At 42.4% G+C, this 14,956-nt stretch overlaps 1 protein-coding gene across 1 annotated transcript in view; it reads left to right on the top strand.

The window, feature by feature from the left end:
* Positions 1–14,698, top strand: part of AGO3 (Argonaute 3) — a 43,017-nt gene extending 28,319 nt beyond the window's left edge. The window contains exons 15-19 of the mRNA XM_080269772.1: positions 4,353–4,446; positions 6,704–6,892; positions 7,367–7,471; positions 10,904–11,044; positions 14,612–14,698. Of these exons, the coding sequence (XP_080125898.1) occupies positions 4,353–4,446; positions 6,704–6,892; positions 7,367–7,471; positions 10,904–11,044; positions 14,612–14,698 (616 nt within the window). The remainder of the gene's footprint in view (positions 1–4,352; positions 4,447–6,703; positions 6,893–7,366; positions 7,472–10,903; positions 11,045–14,611) is intronic.
* Positions 14,699–14,956: the final 258 nt, after the last annotated feature.

Below are 14,956 nucleotides of genomic sequence, written 5' to 3'. Positions count from 1 at the left end.
CAAGGTAGAGGACGAGTTAGAATGACTGAATTGGAATGAAATGGATCTGGACAGACTGTGGAATGCACAAAGGGATTGCTTAATTAAGAATGCTAAAGCGGTGTGTGGTGTGGCAAGAGAAGAAAGGTACGGCATGGTGGGATGAGGAGGTAATGAGAGCGGTGGAGGAAAAGAAGAAGAAGTGGCTAAAGTGGTTACAGGATAGGGGTTCAGTTGAAATAAGAACTGAATGTGTTGAGAGCAAGAAGCACGTAAAGAGACTAGTGAAGAGGAAAAAGAAGGAGGTAAATGAGGATCTAGGAAGAAAATGAATGCAAACTACTCTGAAAATAGAAAGTTATTCTGGAAAGAGGTGCGGCAATGTAGAAGTGAAAGCGGTAAGAAATGGGATGGTGTGAAGGATGCAGGTGGTAGACTATTAACCCATGGAGATGAAGTAAGGACCAGATGGAAAGAATATTTTGAAAGCCTGATGAATGGGGATAGAGAGAGCAGAGCAGCTGTAAACATGATTGGTTTTGGGGGTGTGCAGAGAAGGAATGCAGTGCCAGGAGACGTGACACTCACACAGGTGAAGTGTGTTGTGAAGCGGCTGAAAAACGGGAAAGCAGCTGGGGTTGATGAGGTGTATGCAGAGATGCTTAAATGTAGTGGAGAGAATGGAATGAAGTGCTTGTTGGAGATATGTAAGAAGGCATGGATGAGTGAAACTGTGCCTGCAGAGTGGAAAAAGGCTGTGATTGTACCCCTGTACAAAAATAAAGGTGAATGAAGTGAGTGCAAGAATTATCGTGGCATAAGCTTACTGAGTGTGGTAGGGAAGGTATATGGAAGAATTATGATAGAGAAAGTAAGAGAGATAGCAGAATTCCTAGTGAGCGATGAACAGGGTGGCTTTAGGAGTGGTAGAGGATGTGTGGACCAGATATTTGCAGTGAGACAGATAGTAGAGAAGGCTTGTGAGAAGGACCATAAGGTATTTATGGCATTCATGGATCTGGAAAAAGCATATGACAAAGTGGACAGAGAAGGATTGTGGAAAGATTTGCACATGTATGTTGTAGAAAGACTAACTAAGAGGGTGTATGTAGGTGAGGTGGAGGGAGGGAGAGGGAGGGGTAGACCGAGGATGAGGTGGAGGGATGGAGTTGAGAGGTATATGAGGGAGGGGGGGGTGAGTTGGGGGGAGGGGAGTCAAATGGTGGGTGACAGAGTGACTTGGAGGCGTTTTGTCTGCGGCCACCCTTTGCGGGATTAGGGCGTCGGGCTATAGATAGATAGATGTTGTAGAGGGTAAGCTGTTAGGTGCCGTCAAGAGTTTTTATGATGGTTATGAAGCATGTCAGGGGTAATGGGCATCTAAGTGAATGGTTCACAATCGGTGTGGGTGTGTGACAAGGTTGTGTGATGTCCCCATGGTTGTTCAATGTATATATGGATGGGGTGATGAGAGAAGTGAAAACACGAGTAATGGAGAGAGGGATGGCATTGGTAATGAATGGTGATGGATGGAATATCTCAAATTTGTTGTATGCTGATGATGCAGTACTGCTTGCAAGTACCGGACAAGAACTTGGTAGGCTAGTGCAGAGTTTTGCTGATGTCTGTAAGCGTCGTTTCTTGACAGTAAATGTAGAAAAGAGTAAAGTGATGGTTATTGAGAGAGAAGGTGACTCCCAGTGCAATGTAACAGTGAATGGAGAGAGACTGGAATTGGTGAGAGAGTTCAAATACCTGGGTACAGTGATAGAAAAGAGAGGAAAATGTGCAAAAGAAGTTGAAAGTAGAGTGACACAAGGAAGAAAAGTAGCTGGTGCAATGAAGGCCTTGATAAGAAACAGAGGCTTGAGTGTTGCAGCTGCACAAGTGCCAACTTTAACATATGGATGTGAGACTATGGTGTGGCATGAAAATGAAAAGTCAGGAGTAAGAGCAGTGGAGATGGGACTGCTGAGGAATGTATGTGGAGTACAGAGGGTGGATAGGATACAAAATAATGTGATTTGTGAAAGATGCGGAGTGAGGAAGTCGGTGGACACCAGAATTGAAAAGAGCGTACTGAGATGGCATGGTCATGTGGAGAGAATGGATAACGATAGAGTGGTGAAGAAGGTGTATCTGAGCGAATTCGAAGGAGGGAGGAGACGAGGTAGGCCAAGGAGAAGGTGGAGAGATATGGTGGATGAATGTGTGAGGAAGAGAGGTTTGGAAGTCGGTGAGGCTAGGGAACTGACAGGAGATCAAGCTGGCTGGATGAATTTTGTGAGGAGATGTGCATGATCGGGGATTTTTGGCACCTCTTTTTAACGTGGCACTGTCTGGATTGACTCTGTCGGATATGATATGTGAAGCTACAGAACATGGTGAATGTTTTTGGCGTATCCGATAGAGCCAGGATTCCAGGGGCCTGAATGATGAGTGAATGGAAGCGTGGCCCATTGGATTGGGCAATTTTGGACTGTCTGGACATTGCTACTCCTCACCCTGCCCTCGGGTGGGAAAGGAGGTCCTGATGATGATGATGATGCTGTAAAGTGTGTTTAGTTTCATTTGATGTGTACTGTTACCTCTTCACTGACTTCTGAGGCTTGTGAAGGGAAACCAGGATTTTTAAGACCTGAGTGATATTTGGATGATTATGTGGGACATTTTACTGGGTGTGCAATTGATGCTTCTCCCCTTTTCATGCTTTCTGTAGTTTCTGGATCCTACCTCACCCCATCGGTAGGTGGGAAAAAAGGTCAAGAGTTTGATAATGATCGTTAAGCATCAGGATAATGATGATGGTGATAATTGAATATCGGGATATTGATGATGATGATGGTGATGATTAAATTTCAGGATGATGATGATGATTCACTCTCATCTTAAATGTCAGGACCAACTTGCCAATCCCTGGGCTCCTACACTCCTCATGGGGTAACGTAGGTTTGGATGATGGGTGGATGGATGATGATGATGATTAAATTTCAGGATAATGATGATGATGATGATTAAATGTCAGTATAATGGTGAGGATGATTTTTGGTGATTTCATTTTGACTAGCAACCAGCAGGTTTCTCTATTCTGTTGAGGGAAGGCCTTTGTGATTGAAGGGGTTGAATGCAGTAGTGTTCATTTTAACATGTACAAGTGATCATACTCTTTTGTAATGCTTATGAATTTAATGTGGTGCTTTGTCTGACTGTCTGTCTGTCTGTCTGTCTCTCTCTCTCTCTCTCTCTCTCTCTCAACGAACCAATTTATTTTATTCTACTTTTTCTATCATGGTGTATGTATGAGTAATATTACCTATTAGGCCCATATTCACTTCAGCTAAGGAAGCTCCTTAACACATCTTTCTAAGCAATTTATTTTACTTATTAAATCTTGCTTTCCTATTCTGTGTTACATAAATCCTTCCAATATCACCATACTCTGCATAAGTAACATACAAAACAATATTTGCCAGTTATATCAAGTAAGAGATGTAGTGGTATCAGAAGTAGATTGCAAGATAATGCTGATTTTGTGTTTGTGTTGTGTCAGGGGGGAGCAGCTGCAGATTGTTTGGCATGAAACGATTGAACTTGCTGGTGAGTGTCTTGAGTGTGCAGATGAGTTTTGTTATTTGGGAGACATGTTGTGCTAGAAGTGGGGCTGGAGTGAGGAGTGGTTGGAAGAAGTTCAGGGAGCTGTTACCTCTTCTGACATTGTAAGGGCTGTCCCTCCGTGCTAATGGATCTTTTTTATGCACCATATGTTAGGAGTGTAATGCTGTATGGTAGTGAGACGTGGACAGTAAAGGAAGAGGATATTTGCAGGCTCAAACGTACAGAAATGACACTGATTAGGTGCGTGTGCAGTGCGTCCCTGAGTGCATGGCTTGGGGGGCTAGGTTTACGATGAAAGAGTTGAGGGGTAGGATGGGACTGGAGTGTATTGGTGTTGTGATGAGGAGAGGCAGATTGAGATGGTTTGGGCTTGTGGAGAGGATGGGGGATGATAATTGGGTGCAGAAAGTGAGAGGTGTTAATGTTGGGGATAGGGTTGCCAGAGGTAGACCGAAAAAGACCTGGGACGAGGTCATTGAATGTGGCCTTGGGGATAAGGGACTGAATAAGGCCAGAAACCGAGCAGCGTGGAGAGTAACCATTAGGTGACCAAGGCCAATGCATGCAAGCATCTTGGAGCCTTTGAAAAAGAATGACTATCAAATAATAAATTGGTTAGGGAGAGGCATTAGGGAGCTTCCTTAACCAAGGACAATAAGAGCCTTTTTCCTGTATACACAGTTTCTGGATTTCTAAGCATCTATTGATGACTGACTTTGTTTTTTACTTTTGTTATTATTTTTTAAATTTCCGATCAGGTGGTATTCCCGTGTGACCTTCCAGCACAAGGCAGATGAAGTGGTTCATGGCCTTAAAATCTCACTTCTCGAGGCGTTAAGAAACTATCATCGGGTGAGCTGCCATTTCTGTTTTTTTTTTTTTTTTCCCATCCTTCTGCCTACTGGTGACTTTACACTCCCTCTTTTGTCTTTCTTTCCTTCATTCTTTCCTGTTATTTCTGCCTGTGGGTGACTACACTGAGTGACAAGCCGAATGGTTTCCTGTACACCAGGAAACCATTTACTACGCTGGATGGTAACCATATAACCAAATTATGGCACCTGGTGGTTTAGTGGGTAATTAAGGCGCTTCAGTCGGATTGAGCCGGTGAAGGTTTATATCCAAGGGATGGTTGGGGTTTATTGCTTATGTAATGCCACTCAGGGATGAGTGAGGCTGGTCACTCTCATCTAAAATGTCAGGACCAACTTGCCTAGCCAAGGGCTCCTACGCTTCTTATGGGGGAACATAGGATTGGATGATGGATGGATGGATTGATCACCATGCCAAAAATTCTTTAATGTATCCCTTTATTTGTTGGTTGAGGAAGCTCCATGACACCATTTCCTAAGTGATTTATTTTGTTTATTACACCTTACAGCCCTGTTCCATGTTATACATAAATCCTTCAAACATTGCCATACTCTGCATAAATAACATACAAGTGAATGCCAACCAGTCATATCCAAAAATAAATCACTAAGCAAGAGGTGTTTGGGAGCCTCCATATTGTACTACAATACATTTTAAAATACACCAGTAACCAGCAACAAAAAAATAAAAACAGGCAGATGATTTTGTATGATGGAGCCAGGATTTCAAATTTTACGATGGTGTGTACTGTATATGATTATGTGGTTTTAGTGCCTTCAGTCTCTTTGGTCTGTATTCTTCTCAGGTGGGTCTTTGTAGCACCTCTTCTTTAGCTGTTTGTTATTGGATGTGGCTGGTTATTGCCCATTTCTCTCATCTTAAATGTCAGGACCAACTTGCCTAGCCCTGGGCTCCTACACTTCTCAAGGGGCTACATCAGATTGGATAATGGTTGGATGGATGGATGTTATTAATGCAGAATATGGTGATGTTGAAGGATTTATATAACACAGGAGGACAGTAAGGTGCAATAAGTAAAATAAATCACATAGGTAAAGGTGTTAGGAAGCTTTCTTAACTGAATAAAATACAGGACTTTGTTTCTGGTTCCTGCCGCATCCCATCTCCGAGGTAGAAATTAGTGTTGGGATGATTCATTTGTTTGTTTACATGGGCTCCAACATACTTACATTTGTTGGCCTTGGTCATCTAATGGTGGCTCTCCTTGCTGCTTGATCTCATGTAGCCCTCCTGTTCAGTCCCTTGTCCCAGAGGTCACACTCATATGACCTTGTCCCAGGTATTTTTTGGTCTGCTTCTCGCATCCCCACCCCCAGTGTTCACATTCCTCACTTTCTCCACCAAGTCGTCATCCTCCGTCCTCTCCACATGCCCAAACCATCTCATTACACCCCTCCTCATCACAGCACCAATACATTCCAGTCCCATCTTTCCTCTCAGCTCTTCAAGTGTAAACTTAGTCCCCTCTCCAGGTCTTTTATTCAAGGACGCGCTATGTGTCCTAATGAGAATCCTGTACTCTTTTTACACCAGTTTGCCCTAAAATTGACATTTCTCCATCTTGAATGCTGAGTTATAACAGTAGGTTAACAGGATATGATGCTAGTCATGAAGAAGTGCCCTGGAAAGGATGCAGAGCCATAGCATTGTATTTTTCTGCCAGTGAAGTAAGCTGTTAAAGGACGAAACTCTGGGCCAAGTGTGGGTAAAACAAGTATATTGCCATTAACCCTTTCATGGCTGGGACATCTCTGGTACCAAGAGCCTAGTCATGTCGGTTGAGAAAGCTCCCAAACACCTTTTCCTAAGCAATTTTGTTTTTTACACATTACTGTCCTCTCCTTTGTTACATAAATATTTCCAGTATTGCCTTACTCTATAAATAACATCATCATCATCCAGACCTCCTTTCCCACTCTAGGGCAGGGTGAGGAGTATCAGTGTCCAGACAGCCCAAATTTGCCCAATCCAATGGGCCATCCTTCCATTCGCTCACCATTCAAGCCCCTGGAATCCTGGATTTATCTGAGACGCCCAAAACATTCCCCACATTCTGTAGCTTTGCATAAACGTTTCCGATAGAGTCATACATACAAAATGATATTAACCAGCCATATCCAGAAACAAATAACTAGGGAAGAGGTGTTAGGGAGCTTCTGTACCCAATGAGAATTCGAGCCTGAGTGTTGATTTTTGCATTATGTTTCCCCATCAGTTGCACCATTCCCTCCCTCGCTCCATTTTCGTGTTCCGTGATGGTGTGGGCGATGGAGCACTTAAGCTGGTGGAGGATCATGAAGTCCCACAGCTGGCCTCCATATTTCAACACTTTGATAGTTATGAACCCAAGCTGTCCCTGGTGGTGGTGCAGAAGCGCATCAGCACAAGAATCTTTATGGCACTGGTTAGTATAAAGGGAGTTTGTTCATTGCCACTGCTTACTATGGAGGGATCTTGTTCATTTCTAAAGATTCCAACATGCATTCTTCATGCTTGGTCAGGTAAAGGCAGCTATAGATAGAGAGATAGATAGGTGGATAGATATGCAATGAGAGAAGAGTATAACAAGTGAATGGGTCAGATAAATAGGTAGGTAGATAGACAGAGATGAGTGTATAAGTGATGTGAGGGGTGCCATATCCAAGGGAGGTCTTGTACCGCAATTTTTTTTCCCCTCCAAATAATACTGTTTTGACTTCTCTGTTTCATACAGTTGTGCAGGACCCCCTTAGGACATGAGAGTGTGATTGAAAAGCTTGTTAAAAAAATGCACAAAACAACCCTTATGCTTCAAACTGTTTTCTGTCTTTTTTTTTGTTTGACACGTGACCCCCTGTGGACATGGCACTCCTCATATACTGGGTCTGTCTTCCCCCAGAGTGACCGTGGACTGGAGAATCCACCCCCTGGGGCCATCGTGGATCACACCATCACACGGCCATATTGGTACGACTTCTTCCTCGTCTCTCAGCATGTTCGACAGGTGCGTGGACTGTCCAAGAGCTTTCTTGACTGCATTAGGGTGGTCCTGAGTGATAGAGGTGAAAAATCAGTGTGGTATTGTTTTTTACCTCCTAGGGTGGAAATGTGTTCCTATTCAAGAGAACATCATGTGTGTAAAGTCTCTTCAAAACTGATTCATATTTACTGCCTCCTCAGTGACCCTGAAATTTGACATGGCACAAGCTCCTGGGCCCCCCTCAGTATAGGAGTAATAGCTGCTCAGCTTAAGCCTGGATGATTTCTTCATGGATGTGGTTTCTGCAGGCAAAGTAGAGCATCTCCTTTCCCAGCTTCTGTTACAATTGAATGCAGGCACCTGCAGTTTTGCCTGTATTTGAAGATGTGGTGTCAGATGAAAGGCTGACACCTTGCTTAGTAAAACCCCACTCTTCAAGAGCTGCAACCACAGCCTTGGCTTCATTCAGGCCTGTATTGCTGGCAATCTTAGCAAGCTGAAGCAGGTGTGTGACACTGTTTTCAGAGATGAGGATAGGTAAACAGTCAGCATGTTCCTTACCATCAAGAATGTTCGTAAGTTTCCCATCCCAGTGGGCATTCAGTGGACCTCCAGCTTTTAATTAATCTTTCAAATGGGAAGCATAGCACTCACGTTGTTTTTGATGCTGCCAACGGACTGAAGATTCACTTATGTTCAGCTCTGCTGGATTATGGCCTAGAGCTCTAGCTGTTTCTGTCAACAGACATGTGGCATTGCAATCTGTGATTTTTGCCAGTCCAAACTGGCTGTGAGTGCCAGTGTAATAATATATTAAACTCTTTTGGGATGCTTAGTTGGAGCAGCCCCTCCCAAGGCACCAAGGGCCTTCCCTAGGTTCGCCTCTGCCTCACTACTACTGCTGCTGCTTAATGTCTCCCAATAGATGACCACCATAGTCTCTTAAGTTGTGGCTTCCTCTCTGGCTCTTCACCTTTACTCTTCTTGCTTTGCATCCCTTTCCTTGGATGTTGGTCCTTATCAGCAAGGCTTTTGTCCACACCAACCATACATCTCTTACGACCAGGCTCTCGTTGGGCCAAGAGAAAGGCTTTATCTTCATCGTTACAAATCATGGCCAGCACATTCTCATGAATGGCGTCAAACAGGTTGGGGAGCTTCTCTGAGAACTCTTTCTCAAGCAGCTTGGGCATCAAACCAACAACGATTCTTCTTTTTCACCAGTTACAGCTCCTTCCATATACGCTCCTGCCGTGTGATGATGATGTCTTTGCACATAGTGGGAATCCATGCTGTATCCCAGAATTTCATCAACATTTCAGTCACTGCTGTTGTAGCCTGGTGAAGATTTCCTGCATCCTTTGTGTCCAGAACATGGAGTATAACACCAAGGACATCACCACTGGATGGTAGCTTTGAATCTGTCAGGCTTTCTTTTGAACTCACAAGGAAATGTTTCTTGCGCACTGACATGGATATCGTCATTGTATCAGCTCTACTCTGGGAAACATGAAATTATATTTGTTTTAGATTTCAGAATATGAAAGAAGCTCTGGAAAAAAAGAAAATCTGGAATAAATAATAGATCTATATCATTGTGCCCAATGACTGATATAGGTAAAATTTAATATAGCATTGTTAAGGTGATATATAATTGTATATAAATATAGCATATTAACAAATGTTGCTTAGCTCGATAGAGAATTAACAGCATCATTCTCTGAACGTTGCTGGATGGCGAATCCTCATTGATGCCACCAATTACAGTACCTAAAGTAGAGAAAGGTGTTGTAAAGGAAAATTTCAACGTCATTGAGGAGGGCCTAAATATGAACCAATTTTTTTTTTTTAAATCCACACACAATGTTTTTTCTTAGAAAAGAACCTATTCCCACCCTAGCAGGTAAACATTTTCAACTTTTAATTTTGAGGACCACCCTGCAGTATATATGACATTTATTCTTGCTGCTGCTTGATGATTTTTTTAAGCTTTGAAGAAACCATTAGGGAAACTCTCATGAACTCCCATAAAAACTTGAGCCTGTATTTTTGCTGGTTAAGGAAGCTCCCTAACACCTTTTCCTAAGTGATTTATTTTGCTTATTGCACCTTGCTGTCCTCTTCTGTGTAGCATAAATCCTTCCAATATTGCCATACTCTGCATAATGCTCTCTAACACCTTTTCCTGAGTGATTTATTTTGCTTATTGCACCTTTCTGTCCTCTTCTGTGTAGCATAAATCCTTCCAATATCGCCATGCTCTACATAAAGCTCCTGACACCGTTTCCTAAGTGATTTATTTTGCTTATTACACCTTACTGTCCTCTTCTGTGTAGCATAAATCCTTCCAATATCGCCATACTCTGCATAAACAACATACAAAAAGAAGTAACCTATATCCAGATGCAGTATCCAGAAATAAATCACTAAGGAATAGGTGATGAGAGTGATTATGGATTCTGGTGTCTCCTGTAATGCTGAACAACATTGAGGTAACAGTTATAAAAAGAAATCATCTGTGTGTGTGTGTGTGTGTGTGTGTGTGTGTTTGTGTTTGTGGTCGTTCCATCTTTTTTTTTTTATTATTTTTTTTTCCCCATCAAGAGTGTAGTTACAGTGGGACATGCTGCTCAGTCCTGTCATTTAAGGCAAGGGTAACCAGCATTGTATACCCCCCATCCTGGCAAGACATGTACTCTTTTTCCTTACTTTACATTTGTGTCATATTGTTTTGGTTATAAAGGCATCACTATGCTTTTATGCATTGGCCTTGGTAATCTGATAGCAGGTCTCCATGCTGCTCGACTCTGGCAGCATCTCTGTTCAGTCCCTCATCCCTGAGTTCATGCTTTATGACCTCATTCCAAGTCTTTTTCAGTCTGTCTCTTGCATCCCTACTCCTGACATTCGCACTTCTCTCCTTCCGCACTCAATTGTCGTCCTCTGTCCTTTCAACATGCCCAGGTCATCTTAATTTGCCCCTCATCACAACACAGATACATTCCAATCCCATCCTTTCTCTCAACTCTTCAATCATAGTCCTAGCCCTCCCAAGCCTCGCATTCAAGGACGTATTACACATCCATCTAATCATTGTGTAATTCTTGTACTTTTGAGCCTATGGATATCAACTTCCAAGGTCTCATTACCATACAGCAATACACTCCTAACACATGTTGCATACAAAGATCCCTTAGCACAGAGGGACAGCCCTCTTAGTGTCAGGAGAGGCAACAGCTCCCTGAACTTCATCCAACCACCCCTTACCCTAGCCACAGAGCTAGCTCCAGCCTCACCTCCAGCACATAATGTCCCCCAAATAACAAATGGACAGATATATGTCTAAGTTGAGGTGAATGAAATGTTTACTGTATATGATTTGCTGTTTCTGTTTACCCACTGTACTTGTGTGTCTCCCGGAACACTGTTTACTCACTGTACTTGTCTCTCTCCCAGGGCACAGTCTCCCCAACACACTACATAGTGGTACATGATGGGGGCAAACTGAAGGCAGACAACATGCAGCGTCTCACCTACAAGCTCACCCACCTGTACTATAACTGGCCCGGCACTGTCAGAGTTCCTGCCCCTTGTTTGGTAAGTTGATTGTGTAGTTCAGGATCTGTGATTGGTATTTTAATCAGTTAAGGATGCCCCTTGACACCTTTTCCTAAGTGATTTATTATGTTTTTTACATCTTACTGTCCTATTCTGTTTTATATAAATCCTTCCAACATGGCCATACTCTGAATAAATAGCATACAATAGGGTATTAACCTCCCATACCCAAAACTAAGTCACTAAGGAAGAAGTGCTGAGGAACTTCTTTACCTGACAAAAATACAGACCTGTATGTTATGTCTTATTCACAAACCACTTTTCACTGGAATTCACTTCACCAGGTTAATATCTCCCAAACTTCAACCCACAGCTCAGTTCATCCATTAGATTTTTATGAATGGAGGACAGGTCATCCGGTGTATGAAGTTGTTTTTTCTGTATGTGATTTCTTTTACACTCCCTCTTCTGTCATTCTTTCCTTCATTCTTTCCTCTGCTGTGTATGGGTGACTCTACACTGAGTGACAAGCCAAATGGTTTCCTGTACATCAGGAAACCATTTACTAAGCTGGGTGGTAACCATATTACCAAATTATGATGCCAGTTGGTTTAGTGGGCAATTAAGGCATCAGATTGAGCCTGTGTAGGTTTATATCCAAGGGATGGTTGGGGTTTATTGCTCACATAATGCCACTCAGGGATGAATGAAGTTGGTCACTCTCATGTAAATGTCAGGACCAACTTGCCTAGCCCCGGGCTCCTACGCTCCTCATGGGGCAACACAGGATTAGATTATTATGATGATGAATTTCTTTTACATTACACTGTTTATCTTATGAGAAAAGAACAGAGATTTACCTCTTTTATAAAATACTGTAGTCTCTTATATCTACCTTGGGCCAAATTTTTGCCCTGATGTAGCCTATTTCATGTAACTCAGTGGCAGAATAAGATAGTGCTGTGGCTCTACATATTTCCCATAACAGCACATCATGACTAGCTCCATATTCTGTTGCTTTAATCTCATGTTACAGTATTCAAGGTGAAGTGCTGGTAATTTCAGGTCAAACTAGAGCAAAAAAGAGTATTGTGTGTTTGTTCTAACCTGACAGCAATCCGTAATTCCATTCACCTCAATTAATGGCCTGGTGTGGCCAAAGTGAAGAGTTATTTTAACTAATGGTGATGGAGACTTATATGCCATGAGTAAAGCCCACTGAATTTCTCACCACAACTTAATATCCAGTTATGGTTGATTGATTTTGTAGTGCAAGGGACATTTATAATGGAATCTAACAATTTTATGACATGAGTTTTTACGGTACCCTAAAATTGCCTTGCCTTTTATGATTGCCTTTTGTGCTACTTAGTTAAGGTAACTTGTTGAAAGAGTGCATTAACTTTCCATCACTACCTGTAAGACTAACTGGTAATCAGTGCCACACATGGTCTGGAACTGATTGTAGGAAAAAAGGTAAGGTATTATTCGGGCTCTTGTTTGGCGAGCCACAGCTTGCAAATGCGAGTATTATTTCCCTTCGGCGAACAAATTTTACATGCAAGTCACCTTTTGGCGAGGAGAAAATACATCCACATCAAAACCCAGTAAACTACAAAATAAGTAAATGTCACTTAAATGAACAAAAAAGCACATTCTGATCGATTATTAAGTCTTTCCTTGTTGCCACTGTGAATGTTTAAAACATTCACAGAAACAGGGAAGTGAGCATGGAAGTGAAAAAGTTACTACATGACAGTATTGTGATACCAACTCTAACGTATGGAAGTGAAGCTTGGACGTTGTTGGAAGGACACAAGTCAAGAGTGAGAGCAGTGGAAATGAGTTATTTAAGAGGAGCCTGTGGAGTCACATGGAGAGACAGGCTGATGAATGAGGATATAAAGGAGCATTGTGGTGTGGATGTGGATGTGATAGGAAGCGTTATGAGGAACACACTGAGGTGGTTTGGCCATGTGGAGAGGATGGAGGGTGAGAGACTGACGAAGAGAGTGTATGTGAGTGAGGTGGAGGGAGGAAGAGGGAGGGGGAGGCCGAGGATGAGATGGAGGGATGGGATGGAGAGGTATATGAGAGAGGGGGGTGTGAGTTGGGAGCAGGGGAGTGAAATGGCGGGGGACAGGGCGACATGGAGGCGATTTGTTTGTGGCCACCCCAAACGGGATTGAGGTGTCTGGCAATAGATAGATAGATTTATTGCTCGTAGAATATTTCGGCTCATAGTCAGTTTGGCCAGAAAAAATTTATTTGGCTCGTAAATCTGAAACCTTAGGAGCCAAATGGCTCACAACCATCGGCAGTTAGCAAGAGCCCTGTTATTGAGCAAATTTTTATTTATAGTGAGGACTTTTTGCACTCGGAAGGTAGTGGTAGGGAGAGTTTAATAAATTGATGTTCATTTTGTTTCATTTTAAAGGCTCCAACATGCTTGCATGCATCGGCCTTGGTCATCTAATGGCGGCTCTCCATGCTCCTTGATCTCTGTTAGCCTCCCTACTCAGTCTTATATCCCTGAGGTCCTCCTGTGACTTTGTCCCTGGTCATTTTCGGTCTGCCTCTGGCAACCCGATCCCCAATGTTAATGCATCTCACTTTCTGCACTCAGTTATCATTCCCCATCCTCTCCACGTAGTCAGACCATCTCAGTCTACCTCTTCTCATCACAGCACCAATACACTCCTGTCCCATCCATCTTCTAAACCCTTCCATTGTAAACCTAGCTTCCCCAGTCCTCACATTCAAGGATGCACTGTACATCCATCTAATCATTGTTATGTCTGTATGCTTGAGCCACCGAATGTCCTCTTCCTTTACTGCCCAGGTCTCACTACCATACAGCACTGCACTTCTAACACATGCGTACAAAGACCTCTTAGCACGGAGGGAGAGCCCTGTTAATGTCAGGAGAGGCAACAGCTCCCTGAACTTCTTCCAGCCACTCTCCACTATAGCCACAGAGCTAGCTCCAGCCCCACCTCCAGCACATAACATGGGTCCCATATAACAAAACACACACACACACACACACACACACACACACATGCACGCACACACGCACAGACAGGAGAGAGAGACGCCAACGAGATCAGTCATTTCATGCTTGACAATCTCCACATGAAAACCTACCTATGTATTTTGAAGTGCATTTGAATTATCAGTATTTGTTCAAATAAAAAGAACTTTACATTAGGAAAAACCATATCTTCATATTTTAAAACATGTTTTTGCAGTCATCAGTGTTTTATGTTAAAGAAGAAAATAACAGTATGAAGAGCCATTCCTATATTTTTTGAAGCTTGATTTATGAATCATCAGTATTTTCTTTTTATATTGAAAAAGAACATAAAGAAGAACCTTACCAATGTATTTTGAGGCATGTTTTATGAGTCATCATACATGCTTTTTTCCAGTATGCACATAAGCAAATATACTTTGTGGGACTGAATGTTACATGTTCTAAATGTGTTTTATGAGTCACCAGATAATTTTTTAAATTTTTGCATAAGCTAATACACCTTTCAGGCAGATTGTTTTGTCTTGTAAGCTTACTTTATCAGTTACCAATACCTGCAGTTCCCTTTTCAGTATGCACATAAGCTGGCATTCCTTGTGGGACAGTATATAAGGAAGGATCCTTCAGCAGCTCTGTGTGATCGGCTCTTCTTCCTTTAGCTCACGGCATCGGAAGACTGGCCATTATTTTAACACCATCAACTTGAGGACTGCCCCAGACTTCATGGTAGCCTCATCACCTCATGGACACAAGACCATCCACTTAATTTATGTCCTTTAAAGTTGAATTAAGTTTAATTTATGCTGTTCACAAGATCAGTACAGTTTTTATGCATTTAGGGTATTTATGCAGTTAGATATTATTTTTGTATTCTGTTTTGTGTCTCCATTATTTTCATATATTTAAGGTTCCTAGTA

This window comes from Coenobita brevimanus, chromosome 37 (genome assembly GCF_032717465.1).
Source record: "Coenobita brevimanus isolate Jiangsu-jjx chromosome 37, ASM3271746v2, whole genome shotgun sequence".
In the NCBI taxonomy this organism is placed as follows: domain Eukaryota; kingdom Metazoa; phylum Arthropoda; class Malacostraca; order Decapoda; family Coenobitidae; genus Coenobita; species Coenobita brevimanus.
The sequence above is the reverse complement of the archived record's forward strand: the minus strand, read 5'-3'. Positions and strand labels throughout refer to the sequence as shown.